Source organism: Cyprinus carpio, chromosome A21 (genome assembly GCF_018340385.1).
Source record: "Cyprinus carpio isolate SPL01 chromosome A21, ASM1834038v1, whole genome shotgun sequence".
NCBI lineage: Eukaryota > Metazoa > Chordata > Actinopteri > Cypriniformes > Cyprinidae > Cyprinus > Cyprinus carpio.
In genome coordinates, this window is record NC_056592.1 from 10119336 (window position 1) to 10136107 (window position 16772).

The 16772-nt window shown below is 37.2% G+C and overlaps 1 protein-coding gene, 1 long non-coding RNA gene and 1 pseudogene across 5 annotated transcripts; 2 read left to right on the plus strand and 1 right to left on the minus strand.

Annotated features, from left to right (window-relative positions):
• Positions 1-1211: 1211 nt before the first annotated feature.
• Positions 1212-4385, plus strand: LOC109045513 (annotated as a pseudogene).
• A 687-nt stretch (positions 4386-5072) lies between these two features.
• On the plus strand, positions 5073-15133 carry LOC109045190 (FYN-binding protein 1-like). Of its 4 annotated transcripts, none has more exons than XM_042778922.1 (19): positions 5073-5226; positions 9165-10092; positions 11116-11245; positions 11358-11401; positions 11670-11683; positions 11762-11808; positions 11989-12085; positions 12197-12356; positions 12451-12577; positions 12774-12793; positions 12934-13003; positions 13151-13240; positions 13624-13655; positions 13749-13809; positions 13924-14023; positions 14146-14299; positions 14390-14423; positions 14528-14556; positions 14686-15133. In XM_042778922.1, the coding sequence occupies exons 1-19, from the start codon at positions 5224-5226 to the stop codon at positions 14706-14708; spliced, it is 2163 nt and encodes a 720-aa protein (XP_042634856.1). In that variant the 5' UTR covers positions 5073-5223; the 3' UTR covers positions 14709-15133. The 4 variants fall into 4 exon arrangements, 3 of the variants coding, with proteins under 3 accessions (XP_042634856.1, XP_042634855.1, XP_042634857.1); XM_042778921.1 differs by lacking the exon at positions 5073-5226 and adding an exon at positions 8146-8270; XM_042778923.1 differs by lacking the exons at positions 5073-5226; positions 13151-13240 and adding an exon at positions 8146-8270.
• Positions 5216-8799, minus strand: LOC109045191. Its single transcript, XR_002010369.2, has 3 exons — positions 8709-8799; positions 7646-7820; positions 5216-6616 (listed from the first exon to the last, which is right to left on the minus strand). It is a non-coding gene; the product is annotated as an uncharacterized LOC109045191 (long non-coding RNA).
• Positions 15134-16772: the final 1639 nt, after the last annotated feature.

A 16772-nucleotide genomic window follows, 5' to 3' on the forward strand; every position in this document is an offset into this window, starting at 1 on the left:
TTTTGACCTGATGAAGTTTTCAGCCTGGCAATTTTTTTGGTTTAGTAACCTCTAGAACAATGTACAGTCAACTGGTTAGTGAGTGGAACTCAAGGCAATTAACAGCAGAGCAATAAAAATGATAAACACTTGGTCAGTAATAAAACAGTAATTCAACAAGTAACAGTGATTAAACAATTTTGAAATGTACATTTAAATAAAACAAATCATAATTATAATTAAACTTTTGCATTGAATACACAATTTGCATCTGTTCTATCAGCACTGGCTGGTGCTGTTTCAAGTTTCCCCTTTGTCTCTCATATGTTCCTGTTCAACTAAATCCATCTGTGGAATGTCTACCGTGACTGTTAACCATTAACTCCAACCCAGATTGCTACGACCACTTTTTGCAATTCTTCTCACACCTGGAAAAAAGTTTAAGCTTTGCACTATATGACAAATAAAAATCCAAAGCATTACTTAAAAGAATGCTTTATTTATAGTCCACCTTATAGTTCTCTTGTATCATGCTATGCTGTATTTTTTAATGTACATTTAAATTTTAATGTAAAAAGGCTGTTTTAAAGGGACAACATTTAACATTAATAACTTTGCTATCTACAGTTTCTATCTAAAAAATTTAGCTTTACACTTTCTTTCACTTCCTAGCTGATAACATCATGGGTGATGGACATGCATTTCTTTAAGCAAATGTGTTTTTTACTAATTTTAGTGTATTAATAAGAAATATATTTTACAGTGTCACAGCATGTCAAAAAAAATGTGTTTATTTGACATGCTTATTTAGTTTGATATAAAAACAAGTTTAGATTTGCATGTTAGTTAGCCTCACAACAAGAAATACAGTAAGATTTTTGGAGTTCTGGTCCTAATTATCATAGTTTTGATGTCTGTTTTGCAGATGCATTGAGAGTGAGCAGAGTTGACTAGATGTTGACTACTAAGATCAAGTCACACTGAAGTTGTGAAGGGGTTGGGTTTCATCCTGCCCTTTCATTCTTCTACTACAACAGCTCTTCCTCCATGCAGACACAAAGTTATGAGACACAAGAAGCTGCTCCGCATGCCACACAGCTCAACATTGCTTTGAAACTTAGAAATTCCAAGAGTTTCCTGTAACAAGGTCAAACTCTAATGTAAACCAGAAGCTGCTTTTTCTCTCTCTGCCTCCTCACTCTGTTGGTTAGTGGAGAGTGTGAAGTCTTGATATGCCTCATCTGTGGATCTTCCTGCTTCTGTTGGTACACTGGATCAACAGCCTGGTGCTTTCTGAAAAAGGAGGCAAGAAAAAACAAAGTGGCCCTGCAACTCCCAAGGAGGACTTTGGGTCCGATGGGGCTCCCGAGAGTCAATCGGAAACTGAATTCTTGGCTGATTTTGCCAGGAAACACCGCCTGTGGGTGATTACCACACCATCGCACAGTGACAACTATCTGCGTATGATGGAGAAGCAAATCCAGGAGTCTGAAGGACTGAACTGTCGCTTGGCTCAACTTCACTATTATTCAGAATGTCATGATGGAAGGCAAAATCCAATGTACAACCTTGCAAGGAGAAGCCACCGTGGAGGCCATGGACTCTGAAATGGTAAGCAAACTTCTCCATTACCTTGAGCTGGAGGACCATATCTTCTCCATGCTGATTCTGAAGAAGACACGAGGGTAAGTGAGAGATTTCCTTACCCGGTTCGTATTGAGGCCATTCTCGAGGTCATCGATCAGCTGCCTGTGTGAAAGTTGGAGAAGGTCGCATGAAAGGGGTTACAAGTAAAATGCAAGATCACAAGGAAGAGTATAGTGGTGAAGAAACAGGGTTCCAACAAGCGTAGGACCTTCAACCCACAGAGGCATGCAAATTCCACATCCATCTTCCTCATACAGAAGATATACGTCTAGACGAAAAGGCAACATTGAGAAACAAAGTGCAAGATATTTTGACCGGACGTTCACGGTTTGTCATCTGTAAAACAACAGGTAGCTCAGGCGACGGCAAACAATCAGCTAAAGCATGTTCAAAATCTGGATCTAGTGGAAATGAGAGGCTGAAGCACGACGACCAGAAAAAAACTCCAGATAGTGACAAAGACCCAGAGCCGGTAACAGAAGTGAAAAAGGCTTTGGAAGCAGATTAAACGCATACTAGTGCAAAGTCTAATTTGGACAACCACAATGAGGAGTTCAAAGGAGAACAAACCGTTGACTATTTAAGCTCCAAAAAGAAATGCAAAGGAAAGGATGGCAAGAAAAAAGATGGCAAAGGAGGGAGGAGGAAGTCACAATGAGATGCAGATGATAAGGAAAGGCAGCTCTCAAAGACTTCATGCAAAAGACTACTTGTAAGTTCTTGATTGTTAAGAAGATCCAAAGCCTATTTGCAGCTCTCCTTGGAAGACTGTATCTGATTATTATGGTTTATTTTTTAATTTTTTGGCATAGGTGATTTCATCCCCAAGTGATGTCTCAAGTCACTATATCAAACAGAGAGATGATAATGAGCTAAGTAGCTATGCCTTTTCTCAAAGAAAGGTCTCAGTGCTGCCCATCATGGGTTCAGAACATAATCCTACGCTATACATTCAACACTACCAACAAGAAGGTAATTCAAATGTATATTGACCTTGTGGATTCTATGGAATTGCATCAGCAGGAATAGAAATTACAGCAAACTCTTGGAATTCAATGTCCAGATGAAAATACTGGTACTTTACCATGGTTACACAGGAGAGACAGAGGACAGCTACTTGTACCACAGATCTGAGGACTAAAAGTCATCCAAACAAAAAAAATACATATGCATAAAAATAAAAACACACTCACTAAACAGTAAACAACTTGTGAAAATATTTATGAAGCTTATTAGGACTGGGTGTGAATACAGAGTTCCCTCAAAAGAGTCATTTGCTTATGAATTGAAACACACTTGCTGCATTGTATGTTATTAATTCACTTAAAAGAACCAGCTCAAAAGAGTCATTTGTTTGTTAAATGAACCAGACTTTTTGCTAGTTTTTGATTCACTAAAAAGATCCCGTTCATAAGAGTCATTTGTTTGTGATTGTGCAATATTTGTTTTGCAGTGCAGTCGATATTCAGATTGCTAAAATGAAGAACAATTTTTTTTCTTTTTTTTTTACCCAGCTCTAAAGCTTATGTATTTGTGCTGCACTTATTGTGATGCACAATTAAAATCAAAATGCATGATGCTCTTTTTGAAATGGGTTCAGAGCCTCCACAAGCATCCCTGCCTGAAAAGTTCAGAAACTCGAGTTAAACAGCGAGATCCGCAGAGAATATGGCCTGGACTCCAAAAACTTTTTAATGGTGTTGACTGACTATGACCTGAGGCCCAACATAAGAACACTTCCTTTTTTCCTAATTCACAATGACTTTGAAAGACTGCCGAATCAAAGGCATGCATCTTGTCGTTTTAGCTTAACAGGGCTTTCAACAAGCCAGCAGCTCCTTCTGATTTACTGGATCACATTGACAGCTTTCCATCACGTCAGTCTGAAAAAGAAGAGGAGAGAAAAGCTCCATTACCCTGTTCTAAAGCCAAAACGAAACAATCAGGAGGAGAACTCGCTTCTGAGGTAAACAACATGAGTTTCCCAATGCTTAAAACTATGATTACTAATCATTCCAATTGTTCTGAATATTATGTGTGAATTTTCAGGTTTATGTCTAAACGAAGACTTCTGATCATCTCAGCACCCACTGTAGATGAATACTCTTTCCATCAGCAAATTCATTATACTTCACCGAACTAAAAATTGAATCGACATGTACAGGTATTCGTCATTTTGCCTTGTTGAAGATTGTGGGTACTGTATCGACAGCTTCAGGAACAGTGGAGTTTTTTCCATTGAATCTTCAACATCACATATTATAGAATTATAGAATTATAGAATATTATAGAATTGTTATGGAATATTTATCATAACCTATAGGGAAAAGTCAACCTGAGAAGGAGACGCTCTCGCAGGATGTGGTGGAGAGTCTCAGAAATCAGTTGAAGATAACCCGGGACTACTTCTGCATGCTGGTGTTGAGTAAGGACGGAGACGTAAAGACCTGGTACCCATCTCCAATGTGGTCCCTGGGAAGCATCTATGACCTTGTGGATTCTATGGAATTGCATCAGCAGGAATAGAAATTACAGCAAACTCTTGGAATTCAATGTCCAGATGAAAATACCGGTACTTTACCATGGTTACACAGGAGAGACAGAGGACAGCTACTTGTACCACAGATCTGAGGACTAAAAGTCATCCAAACAAAGACATTAGATATGCATAAAATGAACATGGCATGCATTTGTACATTTGTCATCCCCATATCATGTGATGCAAAACTTTACCTCTAATAAATAGATCTTGTATGAAATTCATACAGCTATTACCTGTTGTTGCTGTTCCCTGTAAAATTTCACTTTTACTTGGTTGTACATGCTACAATTTGTAAATATAGCTAAAAGATAATGTGTGCAATTCTTGTTTTTAAAAGCTGTTAACATTAAAGGCTATTTTTCTAAGCTGTAGAAAATGTCTGAGTGTATTCACTGTCTTTATAAGAAAAGTATTACACTACTGTTCAAAGGTCTGGGGTTGGTAAGATTTTTTTAATGTTTTTGCCAAGAAATTGTAACAGTTTTTATATATACATTTTATTTTATTTTATTCCTGTGTTGGAAAAGCTATATTTTTTATGTTTTTAGAATAACCTTCAAATTTCATTTTAATATGCTGATTTGGTGCTCAATAAAAAAAAAATATTATGGTGAAATGTTGAAAACATTTCTGTCATATTTTTGAAACTTTTATATATATATATATATATTCTTTTTTTATTTATTTTCTTAAAATGTGAATATAACTTGTCAACCATGAGTGTCAAGCTAATTAAGAATTTTTTTTTGAAATGCTTCAATGTTTTCATATGTGTTCTTATTGTATCATGCTGAGCAGGGAAGCATATGTGACTATAGAAAGAGCAATTGTGCAGTACGGGATAGGCAAATAGATTTGATGAGGAGAGAGATAGGGCTTCCTGTGATGACCGTGCAGCGGTCAGCCAGTAGATAGGGGAAGTAGTCAGAAGTGGGCAGGCACTAACAGTCACAAATAAACTAAAGCAAACAGAAACACATTCATTAGTCCGGTTGTGAGCTACCAGTCCATGTGAACATCTGGGAGCAGATATTTTTTTTTTTGGCTCTACCACCATGGTGAGTGCTCTTTCTGGTTTCATCCTTTAATTGTCACATAGTATTGACCGGTGTCTAACTTTATGGAAGTTTTTAGAGCTATGGTATGGTATGAAATCAGATGGTTAACTTATGAAGGTGCAGGAGTTTTTCTATGCATAAGCTGTATTTCCTAGCGCACTGTTAATTTTTTCCTGTTCATCTACTTTACCTAAAATATGTCTATTGGTCATGTATATGCTCGTAATTTCCATTATCATAGGGTTTGTTTGGTGGATTGATAAGCAAAAGACACAAAGAAATTAAATGCTGTGTTTGATACAAAATTTCACAGCAACTTTCAAACACAATTCACATTTTAAAAATACTTACAGAGCAGCTGGGGACCATTTAGGGTATTTTATCACGTGTTTTCGCAAAATTAGATTGTGTAAAAGAAGATTGTGTAATGTTTGGCCAGTTTTTGCTTCACCGACACAACTCGGTTCCTCTTCATCTGAAAACACACTTAAGTTTCTCTTCAATTCTTCTACCATCTGGTTTCATTGGCCAGATGCACCTTACCTTCAATAAACCATAGCTATTTTATATCTTGTTTTGCTCTTTGTGGTCACAACAAACCATTCAGATTCAACTCCATAATACCACATTAGCAAAGTGAAACTATAGTGGGACGCCTGTTTCAGATTGCATCACAGTCACAATGTGGGATCTCCCAAATCACCTTCTCATGGTCACCTAAGGTTCTCCTTAACCATCTGAGAAACACACACTGACCATCCATTGGCTCTTTGTTAAGCACGTGTTAACACATGCCAGGGCTCATATTCAAAACACACATTACACAAATCATCTATCCCAAGAACGGAACTATGGACTTTTTGTGAGGCTGCTTTGCATGTCGGGGCCTTGAACAGTACAACTGTTGTTGGTAGTAACGGCCATACATAAATAAATAAAAATGGATTCTGTATTTATCTCGGTAGATAGTAGAACTCATTTTTGAATGCATAAAAAACTGAATGCTGGACTAACATGAGAAGACATATTCTCTCTGATTACTATATAACATTTTAGGTAATTTGTTTCAGACATACTATAGCAGATTGATATCTATATTGCTATCGGAATAAAATATAAAAAACAACTTTAACATAATAAACTTTGTAAAACTTTTTTGGACCAATACGATTTAATACAATGTTCTTTAACAACATTTATTTTGACAATTAATTGAATTACATTTACCTCTGATTCTGGGTCTTCACTTCATTTCTAGCTCAGCTGATTTTTCCATGACAGCCGTTTGATGTCAGTTGCACTGAACCTGAGGCCATGTCTGAGATTTCACAGACATGCTCTTTGTGTGATCTCACTGCATTAGATAACAAACGATCAATCCAAGTGGTATCTGCAAACAAATGATGTCAATTAAGGTTTTGGTGCAAATTCAGATTTGGGGCCTATGTTCTCCCCAGCATGGGACACTGGGGTTAATCAATTAATCCGAAAGACCATAATAAATAAATAGATAAATCCTAACGAATATGGGCAACACGATAAACACAATAGTAAAATTATGAAATAAATAACATTATAAGAAAAAACAAAAAATAACAAAAAAATTTAATAAATTGTAAATAATAAATAATAATTGGCCATGTTAAAATATCCAAACTACTTCATTTTCTCACAAAACTACAAACCCTGAGCTTTCAGGTTTAAATTATTTTATTGAGCTACAGTACGTCTAAGCTAAGTCTATTGTCACCACACCTATACTTTTTTGTCTTCATTTTAAACAGTCTATTGTCTTACCATTTAAAACCTATTTAAACCATTTAAAAAAAAATGTACACTGGGATGTTTTTTTGTTACATTTGCAGTTATTTAGTTCTTGTTTATTGCATCACATTAGTGTTATGTGAGTTAGCCTGCATGGTGTTTTGTCTTTGTGTTAATGGCCCTGTGCATATGAGTACCGGCCACGACAGGCAACTTACAATGAAATCTGATTCGTCATGGTTTTCCATTTTACCACTTGCACTATGGTGGTTGTTTAAGGTGAACATCAGATTTTGATAGTTAAGTAGATTGGTTATATAAACATTGTATGACTTCATTAAATATATAGTTATAAGTTGTAAAATACAAAGGCATTCTGTAATACAAGTAATTCTTTACAGAGAATTTCTGGCAACCACAGCTGTTTTTTTACCGTAAATTTAACAGGATATTTTATACAGCAAATGCCTAGACTGTATATCCATATACTAAAGTGCTATATGTGGTTTAAAATGACTTAAACTAACTTGCGAAAAATGTCTAAAGTGCTGTTGTTTGTCAAGAGCATTGTGATATTGTAATTGGTTGATCAATGTTAGTTCCTGTGTCTAACAGTTTCTCTTTTTGCTCAGTGAGTCAACAGCACAGTGTGTACCTTTTGGTCAGGCCAGTCACATTTAAAGCTAGTCCAGAGCTTATCAGCTCTTCCTGGTGAGAGGTCTATCCTGATTCAAACGCTTGTTACCAAGGGTGCGCCACACACGTCGCCCAGAATCTCACGTGAATGGCTTTGTATCGCTAGACATGTTAACACTGGTCCAGAGGTTTTTCTGTGAAAACAAAGACAAGTAGCTCTGAGGTATCTGGGTAAAAAATCTTGGTTACACATCAGGAACATACTTCAGACACATAAATTATGTTTTTTTGCATCCAATTGCGTGAAATTTGAATGACGACCAATTGACAAACTGGTCTTAATAGCTATTTTGTGGTTATAAAAATAACATTTAATTTCACTGTGTCCTGCATTTCATTGTGCCCTTTATACATCTATCAGAAATTATATATACACTATTAGAAAAAAAGTAGTTTCTATAAATTCTTTTGTAAATATGAGAACTACAATAGTGAGTGTAGTGACTTCCTGATAGTTTGGTATGATAAATGCTCTCAGTTCCTGTGTGATCACAGACCGTTCTCATGTTCAGTGTAGTTGACTACTGAGAGCTGTGATGGAGAAATAAAGCATGCTAAGTTGTAGTGAAGACCCAGAATCAGAGGTAAAAGATATTTTATAAACATCTTTAACATGCAATGTGACTTAAATGTCAAATATCTCTGCTGTTTACATGTTTTATTCGATTTATTAGACAGACAGTTCAGGTGGCTTATTTAAAGTAATTAGCATAAATCTGATAAATTAATTGACAGTTCAATACAACAAAAGGCAGATATTTGACATTACATAAATACACTTAACACAACCTTAACCCTAATTCAATAAGACAGACATTGGAAGCATGTACGCTTGCGTTTTAGTATTTGATACTGCTTTGATGTCAAGTTTGTAGTATTTATTCCTAGTATTATTCATACTGTGTATAAATATATATTTTTCAATAGTTTATAAAGTGGAAAGATTCTTTATTTTTTATTTTTGTACATAAGTTGCTTTAAATTGCCATGTATCCACGTATCTGCATGCCAAATTATCTTACCGTTAGCCTTCATCGTAGTTTTGGTTATGAGCTGTTTAGGCCAATGGGAAGGAAAACTCTGAAAGAGATTTACCAAACAGTGTTACCCAACAAACTATGCAACTGCAATTGAGCGACACACAAACCACGGAAACTGCATGACCAAATATAGCCCCCAGCGTTGGCCCTCACACTCTTGGTGGTGCACATTCATATTGTTTTTGCTCTCAAAAGAATACTTTTTTTATGGTGCGATGGTGATGGTTTTTGAACCCAAGGGAATAAACTGAAAAAATGCTGAATGTAATGTAAATCACTTTGGATAAAAGTGTCTTAACATACATAGAATGAAGTATACTAGTAATCACACATAGATAAAAGCTAAAACAGAATGATGAGTACACTAATACAGATGTAAACACTCAGCCCAGGTTTGTCTTCATTCCTCAAACTTTGACTTTCAATCTTTGCTTGCAGGACAACAAGTCTGACGTAAAAGCTATCATGGCTCGTTTCCAAGCAGGAAATGTATCTACGGAAGGGACTCCAGCGGTTCGTCCAAAACCACCTGTCCAGCCCACATTGTCTTCAGGCCCGGCGGTGCCTGCTAAGAAGCCTGTTCTTGAAACTAGCCTATCCAGTGGAGTTACTACTACCTCAACTGTCCCTAAACCTAAGAACACAGTCAACACAGCTAAAAGTGCTCCAGACATACACGAACATCCGAAGTTAAAGGCTTTTGGGACTAGGTTTGAAAACACACAAGAGAACAACAAAGTCAACTTTAAAGTTCCTGTTAAACCCAAACCACCAGACTCGTCCCAGGACCATGAGACTCCAAAGGTCCCATTCCCAAAGGCACCACTACAGAAGCCTCCTTCAGGCATCATGGGGAATGATTCAAAGGTAACGAGCCCAAAGCCAATGGCTCCTACGACAAAACCATCCTGGATCAAAGACACCCCGAAAGCTGAAGACAACAGCACTAACCATGTTCCCACTCCTCCAAAAATGCCATTGGCACCCAAACCAAAAAGCACCATAGGTATCCTACGCCAGCAGCCAGAGGAAAACAGCAACATGGAGTCTGCTGTGAAACCTTCCTCAGTATCTAATGTGAAACCATCAAGTTTCCGTGTTAAAAATACCTTCAACAAACCAGAGGATGGTGTTAAAGTACAAAGTGCTAATGAGTTAGTCTCAAAGCCCGTAGCGCCTAACAAACCCAACTTCCCAAGAAAAACATCTGGACCTCGTGTACAGACAGCCAACGATGATCCTTCGGCACCCAAGAAGAAACCTCTACCAAATACCTATGCTCTTGGCAGCGCTCCTGCCAAACCCAACAGACCGCCCAAAGTCAACCTTGAGAAGTTCAAGAAGGGCTTAGAGGTTACAACAGACAGTAAGTACTGACTTTCTAGCTCAAAATGCACAAGCTTTTTGTATGGAAGCATATGAGGTAACAAAACAATAGGCAGTAAGTACTTTATCAGTCTTATCAAAGCCACAAAGACTTTGTGAGACACTGCTCATATGCAAGCACACTAGAGTAGACTTTGGGCTAAAGTGGTTTCCGTGGTTTTACATGTGACTGCTCTGTGTTCCTCTGAGACTGCTAGCAACCATGCTCAAAATAATAAGCACCATTAAGCCATAAATATTAGAAACTATGAGCAAATGCATATCTTAGTCAGTAATTTATGTCCAAATGAGGAACATCATATGACTGTATTGAAAGGTTAGATACTGTTGACCAAACATACTTGTCTTTGATTTTTATTGTGTATCTTAGTTAACACAAAATATACTATTACAGCATGTGAATCGGCATCAGATGACCCATCATGAAACAAACATTCAGGTGCATCTGGTATAAAATAGCAATAGCAACATATTGGAAATTCAAGATTTCCTGCATGCACTAAACTAACTTCCTCATTTTGAGTTTCTCTTTTCACTTGAGAGCTGAAGTCAGTGAAAAAACAGGGAAGCTAATTTAAAATGGGAACAGTGTTAGAGATAGCTTTCATTTTTAACCTGTGAAAATGGTAAGATCCTGTATAGGACCAGGTTTTGCCCTTAGCACCATGTGAAAAGATCTAACGATTTAACTATGGTTAACAACTTCATAATTCTCTGTAGAGGGCTCAGTGTTCAATTTCTTTTTTCTTTTGAAAAACATTTAAACTTTTGTTCGCCCCAAAATAAAACCATATGTCATGTTGATACAAACCTGCATGACTTTCTTTCTTCTGTGGAACACCAAAGTTGATATTCTGAAGAGTGTTTTTGTCCATACAATGTCCTTTTGAGTTCTGTAAGACTAAGAAAGTCATACAGGTATGAAAAGACATGAGGGTGAGGAAATGATGACAGAATTGACAGTTTGGGTGAACTGATCATGACATTAACTATGTTCTTGCAGGTCCTGGACCAAAGAATGTAACTCCCCCTCCCCCTCCCCCACCTGCCTCTCACCCCAGTAGTCAGGCACCTCCACCACTACCCTCTCAATCCTTACGTCCCAACCTGCCCCCACGACCTCCAGGACCTATGTGAGTAACACAGAAATGCTTCGCTTAGCAATGTGACCGAATTATTCAGGATATGACAATTACTTTAATATCCGAATTTGGTGAAGATTCACAACTTTATATCTGTCTACAGAATCCAAGATGAAAATTATGACGATGTGGATAGCTTGAGAGCGGGTAAGACCTACCCTTACATTATTGAATGGGAGTCATTTTAAAGCCAAAACCTGATAATTATACCAAGGCTGCATTTAAATGATAAAAATACCGTGAAAATATAAATATTTAAAATAATATATATATATAATGATATATATATATATATATATATATATATATATTATCCATAATTTATATAATAGACGTGGTGCAAAATTTAAAATAGAACTCAATCCAATTCTAACTCATTTTACAATTTTTTTTTTCTCACATTTTATCATTACAGGCCAGATGAATGAGGTAAGAAACTTAGTGGAGGCATACACAAACTTTTTTGGAAAGTTCGTGGTGCATTGTCTCATGTCTCACCTCTTTTAGGGAAGTGGAAGTGATGGTGAGATATATGAGGATCTTGATGAAAGTAGGTAAGATTTTAAGTTCTATTAATGCTGACGCTCTCGGTGAGATATAGCGGTCACCTCACCCACGTGGAACAGAGTGATACAAACAGTTTTGGTGCCAATAATAAAATGATTAATTTCATGTTCTGCAGTGTTTGCTTGTGTTTTGGGTTAATAAATGGTTTATGGTCTGCTTTACCACAGATCTGCTGCAGAGCAACCTCAGAAAAAGCAAGACAAAGAACCTAAAATTCAGAAAGACCGTGAGAAAAAAGAGAAAGAAGCCATTAAGAAGTTTAAAGTACGTAAAAAATAAATAAATAATTAAATACATTTAGCACTTAGACTTAAAACCAGTTATCAAGGTTTACTTACTGGACCGTGGTGATTATTATGTTTGTTCTTTCCTCAGATATCAACGCCCCTGCAGGTTATGCATCAGGTAAAAGCTAAAGCTGACTGCAAGGGAGGGAAATATGACCTCTCCATAAAGAAGGGCGAGTCAATTGATATCATTCGAATCACTGACAACCCAGAGGGTAAATGGTTGGGCCGAGTTCAAGATGGATCATGTAAGAGAGAAAAAAGTTTAACAAAAGTTTGATGTGAACTGGTCACTGATCCCCTGAGAAAAGATGAAGTTGTAGCCATTTCTCTATATTTCAGTTGGCTATGTTAAAACGGATATGGTTGAGATCGACTTCATTGTCTTGAAAAATAAAGGCCTGTCTCTTCCACATAACTTGGAAAGTGAGGAGGTGTACGATGACGTAGAATCTATGGACGATCAAGGGTAAGAGCCTGTAACACTTCCAAACAAAAGTTCATTTCAACACATTTGAATTGATTCTGCAGAATTCCAAAGATTTTCCCTAATATTTAATCTTCAAGCACTTTTCTATTCTCTAGTCAAGTCTAAAAATAGCCAAGAAAGTTTCATTAGAAGTTTGCATTTAAGTGAGAATTCATATTTTTCTTTAAACTTTCAGGAAAATGAATGGGCAGCGGGGTAAGTTTTAATATAAATAATCATTTTTTTGACTAATTGACTGTAAGGTTTAAGTTTAATACTTTAAGTAGTAACTGTAAATGTGATAGTTTAATTTTGAGAGGTGATACTTAAACAAGTCTGCCCTCTGCTGTTTATAGTTGTTTTACCTCCACCACCAGATGATGATGTGTATGATGATATACCCGAACCCAATCTTAATCCAATCAGGTAAGAACAAATAATATAATATAATATATAAGGTTTGCAAACTATATGCATTATACTGTATGTGTATGCCTGTATTTCTGGGTTTGTTGTTTGGCCACTTGTATTATGGATCTGTCTCACCCAAACCCCGTTCCTCTGAATCTATAGCACTGGAGATCCCAGGTCTCTCTTTAAACAGCGCAACTTCTTGGAAATGCTCAAAAGCTCGGTCGAACGGAGAAAAAGCCACTATAATGAGTAATTTTTACATTAGTAAGATGGAATCAGACAATGTTACTTTTAAATGTCCAATCACAATTGCATTTACAACTGCATCCATTTGTTCTAACAAAGAAAATTGACTAATTGTTCGTTTCACAAACAATCTGATCTATGTGAAAATGCCAAATAGCTCCTTCAAGGAAATTCTTCTGAGCCTGTTATGAATGCTTTTCTAATCTTTTCTAACTATAACATTACTAAAAGTGGATGATTCTGTCCTTTTCCCAATACTTCCACCTCCCTTGATTTTGCCTTCTTTTTCTTACAGAAAAAAAGATTTAACTCTAAATTAAATCAGTTGAGTTTCTTTTGCCCATAAAATTATCAAATATTTATATACTTTTAACAATCTGTTTCAGCATTCCTCCCCCTCCACAATTTACACCTGAAGGTAATAAAGGTAAAAATTATTTTTATTCCTATATCACATCTTCAAAATAACCCACTGTGAATTCTTTTGTCTTCAAATGTCTCTACAACACAGATGTTTCCCAAGACATATATGATGATGTTGATTCATTCACTCCCGCTCAATCATCTAGCAGGTAAACATGTTACCTTAAGTGCTTTTCCATTCATGTTGTAAGACAAGATGACTACTCTTTATTAGCACATTTAAATCAGCCTGTCTTGATGATAATGATATTTCATTATCACAGCCTTCCTCAATTAAAATCTAAGGCGATCAAAGTGCACGAGGACCCAAAAAAGCAAAAGAAGTTTGAGAAAGAAGAAAAGGAATTTAGAAAGAAGTTTAAGGTGTGTATGAAATTGTTGGATAACATTATGGTCAATTAAAACACAATGCTGATTGACCTGTAAACATAGAGTGCTTTCTTGATTAAATCTATAAGCAAACAATTTGGTATTTGCTTTACCAGTACGATGGTGAGATTCAGGTGCTTCATCAAGCAACAATTGCCACCAGTAAGAAGGGAAGTGGGAAAGACCTGACTGTACAAGCTGGGGAGACTGTGGATGTCATTAACAAATCTGACCCTGACAAATTCATCTGTAGGAACAAGGAGGGCAAATGTAAGTGACATTATTTGTGACTCCAAATGAGACTTGATCTACACCGGGACAAGTATTAGTAATGATGACATTGTAAAATGTGCTTTTCAGTTGGATATGTCTCAGCCAGCAACATTCATACAGAGTAAGTTAATCTGAATGTTTTTTTGTTTTTTTTTTGTTTTTTTGTAAATTGCTTTGTCAATGTGTGAATATGCAAAACTAATTTTTTACATTTTGTTTACATAGTGATGAGGTCTATGATGACATTGGAGATGGTACGTAACAAATTCATTAACATGAACAATGTATGAAAATTTAAAATGTTAATTCTCCTACTAAACTGTAATGTAAGATTGGTAGAATGATGGCAATATTAATATCTTTAAAAATAATTGTTTTTACAGACTGTATCTATGACAACGACTGAAGATCTCACACCATCATCATCTCATCTTCTGGTGCAGCTTATTATTTCTGGCCCTCTTTGTCTTCTTGTTTGCTGATGTTAAGTGTATTTATTGTATAGACACATGTAGTATTAGGTTTAAATAGACAGCCTAGTACCATCGTGATATTGTAGTTACCTGGCCTCAGTAGAAATAAATGGCATCTTGTCCAAATTGGCCTCCAAATACAGTTTTCCAAGGACTTTCACTTTCAGTTTCCTGTCATGCATTTAAGAAAACAAGCTGAAACTAATTCTAAGACACTTTTATGTTCCTGAGTGAAAGGCAGTATTTTGTAACAGGTCTTAATTTTCTCATTTACTTGTGGTTTTGTAAATATAACACTGCAAAAGACTGTTTTCATCACTTGCTAAAAATAAATGTACACATTTGCATTACTTTTCAATTCAGCATGCTAATTATGTTGACTGAACAATGTTTATATCTATGTTCACTTGATTTTCGTAGATTTTCGTAATTAAAATTTTATACATTAAATAATAGTAGAGTAAGATATGACCAATCTCTTCTTAATTTTGTCATTTCAATTCAATATCAGTCAAGATTTTGTCAGTCAAAACGGTTTTAAGGTTATTTGATCTAATTTTCTGTCTGGAAAATAGTGATCTGTGACATTGTATTATGTTGAATATATCAAAATTCCCTTACTGAGTCTGCCTCTCGACATGACGTTTGGGGAAACCCTTTTCCTCCGAGATAATGAAGCCTGATTGAATCACTCTATTGCTCCGCAATAGCCAATGGCATCCGAGCATTCACCTGATTGGTGGGCTCAGCCCCTATATAGGTGATGTTGGGTGCCAGTTTACCTCATAATCTTTCTCCTTCATTTAGCTATACTTTTTTCTAGAAGCCTCTTTTCGCTCATCATTGAAGGTACGCTCTTCAGTGAAAGGTGCCCGGATTGCCATCCCCTGCAGCGTTCTGGTGAGTATAACATCTTCATAATGTACGGATAAGCTATCCATTCACTGCTGCGGAGATGGAAGGCACGGAAGCGATGTATCAATTCCTGCACCTCCTTTTTCACTTAAACATCCCACGTCTCCTTCAGAATTAATATTCACTGGCTTTCTGCCTGGGTGCAGTGCTGCACGAGTTTATCTGCCCTCCAGTAAGCCCCCCCAGCCACCCCAAGCCGGGACCTGAAGTTTATGGGAAAATAGCCCTGTCAATGACAGTGCTGTCTATGAGAGGAGGTTTACAGGGGTTCATAGACCCTTATTCGCACCGTATTAAGCAGCCCCCTACCTGTTGTGTACAGAGCATGGAAAGTTCAAGTCGCTCAATCACTCATCCGTATGAGACCAGCAGCCCCTTTGCCTCAAAACAGCGGCCAGTATTGTGCAAAGCATCGAAAAGTTCCAGGCGCTCATTAATTTGCTGGATATCAGCAGCTTATATAAGACTTAGAGCAGCGGCCAGCCGTGTACAGAACATGGAGAAGTTCCAGTCGCTTATTCACCATATCCATATCAACAGCCCCTTGCCTCAAAGCAGCGGCCAACAGTGTGCAGAGCACAGAGGAGTTCCCTGCCTCAGAGCGATGGTCAGCTATTAACAGAGTAGAGAATGTCCAGTCTGACTTATTTACGCAATGCAAGGAGTCCCCTGCTTTTGAGCAACGACTGCCTATGAACTAAGCATAGAAAAGCTCCAATCGCTCATCCATTCACATGATGTAAGCAGTCTCCAGTCTCTGTACCGAGCACAGAGCAGTTTTCGACCACTCACTCTGCCTTGCGTGGCGCAGCCCTTTCTCTCAGTCTAGTGCTCAGTTCCAGTCGCTCACTCATTCAAATGTTATAAGCAGCCCCTGCCTTGCAGCAGCAGTCAGCCGTGTATAGTGCACAGGCACACTCTGTCCCCTCATTAACTCAAGTGGCACAAGCAGCCTCCTGTCTCAGTGCAGTGGTCAGCAGTGAATTGGCCACAGTATAAGCTAAACCTCTCCCCCAGGAGACGTTTGGAAGAGCAGAGACTCAGCTCAACTGCTGTCAGGTGCATGTGTCCCCATGAAGCAA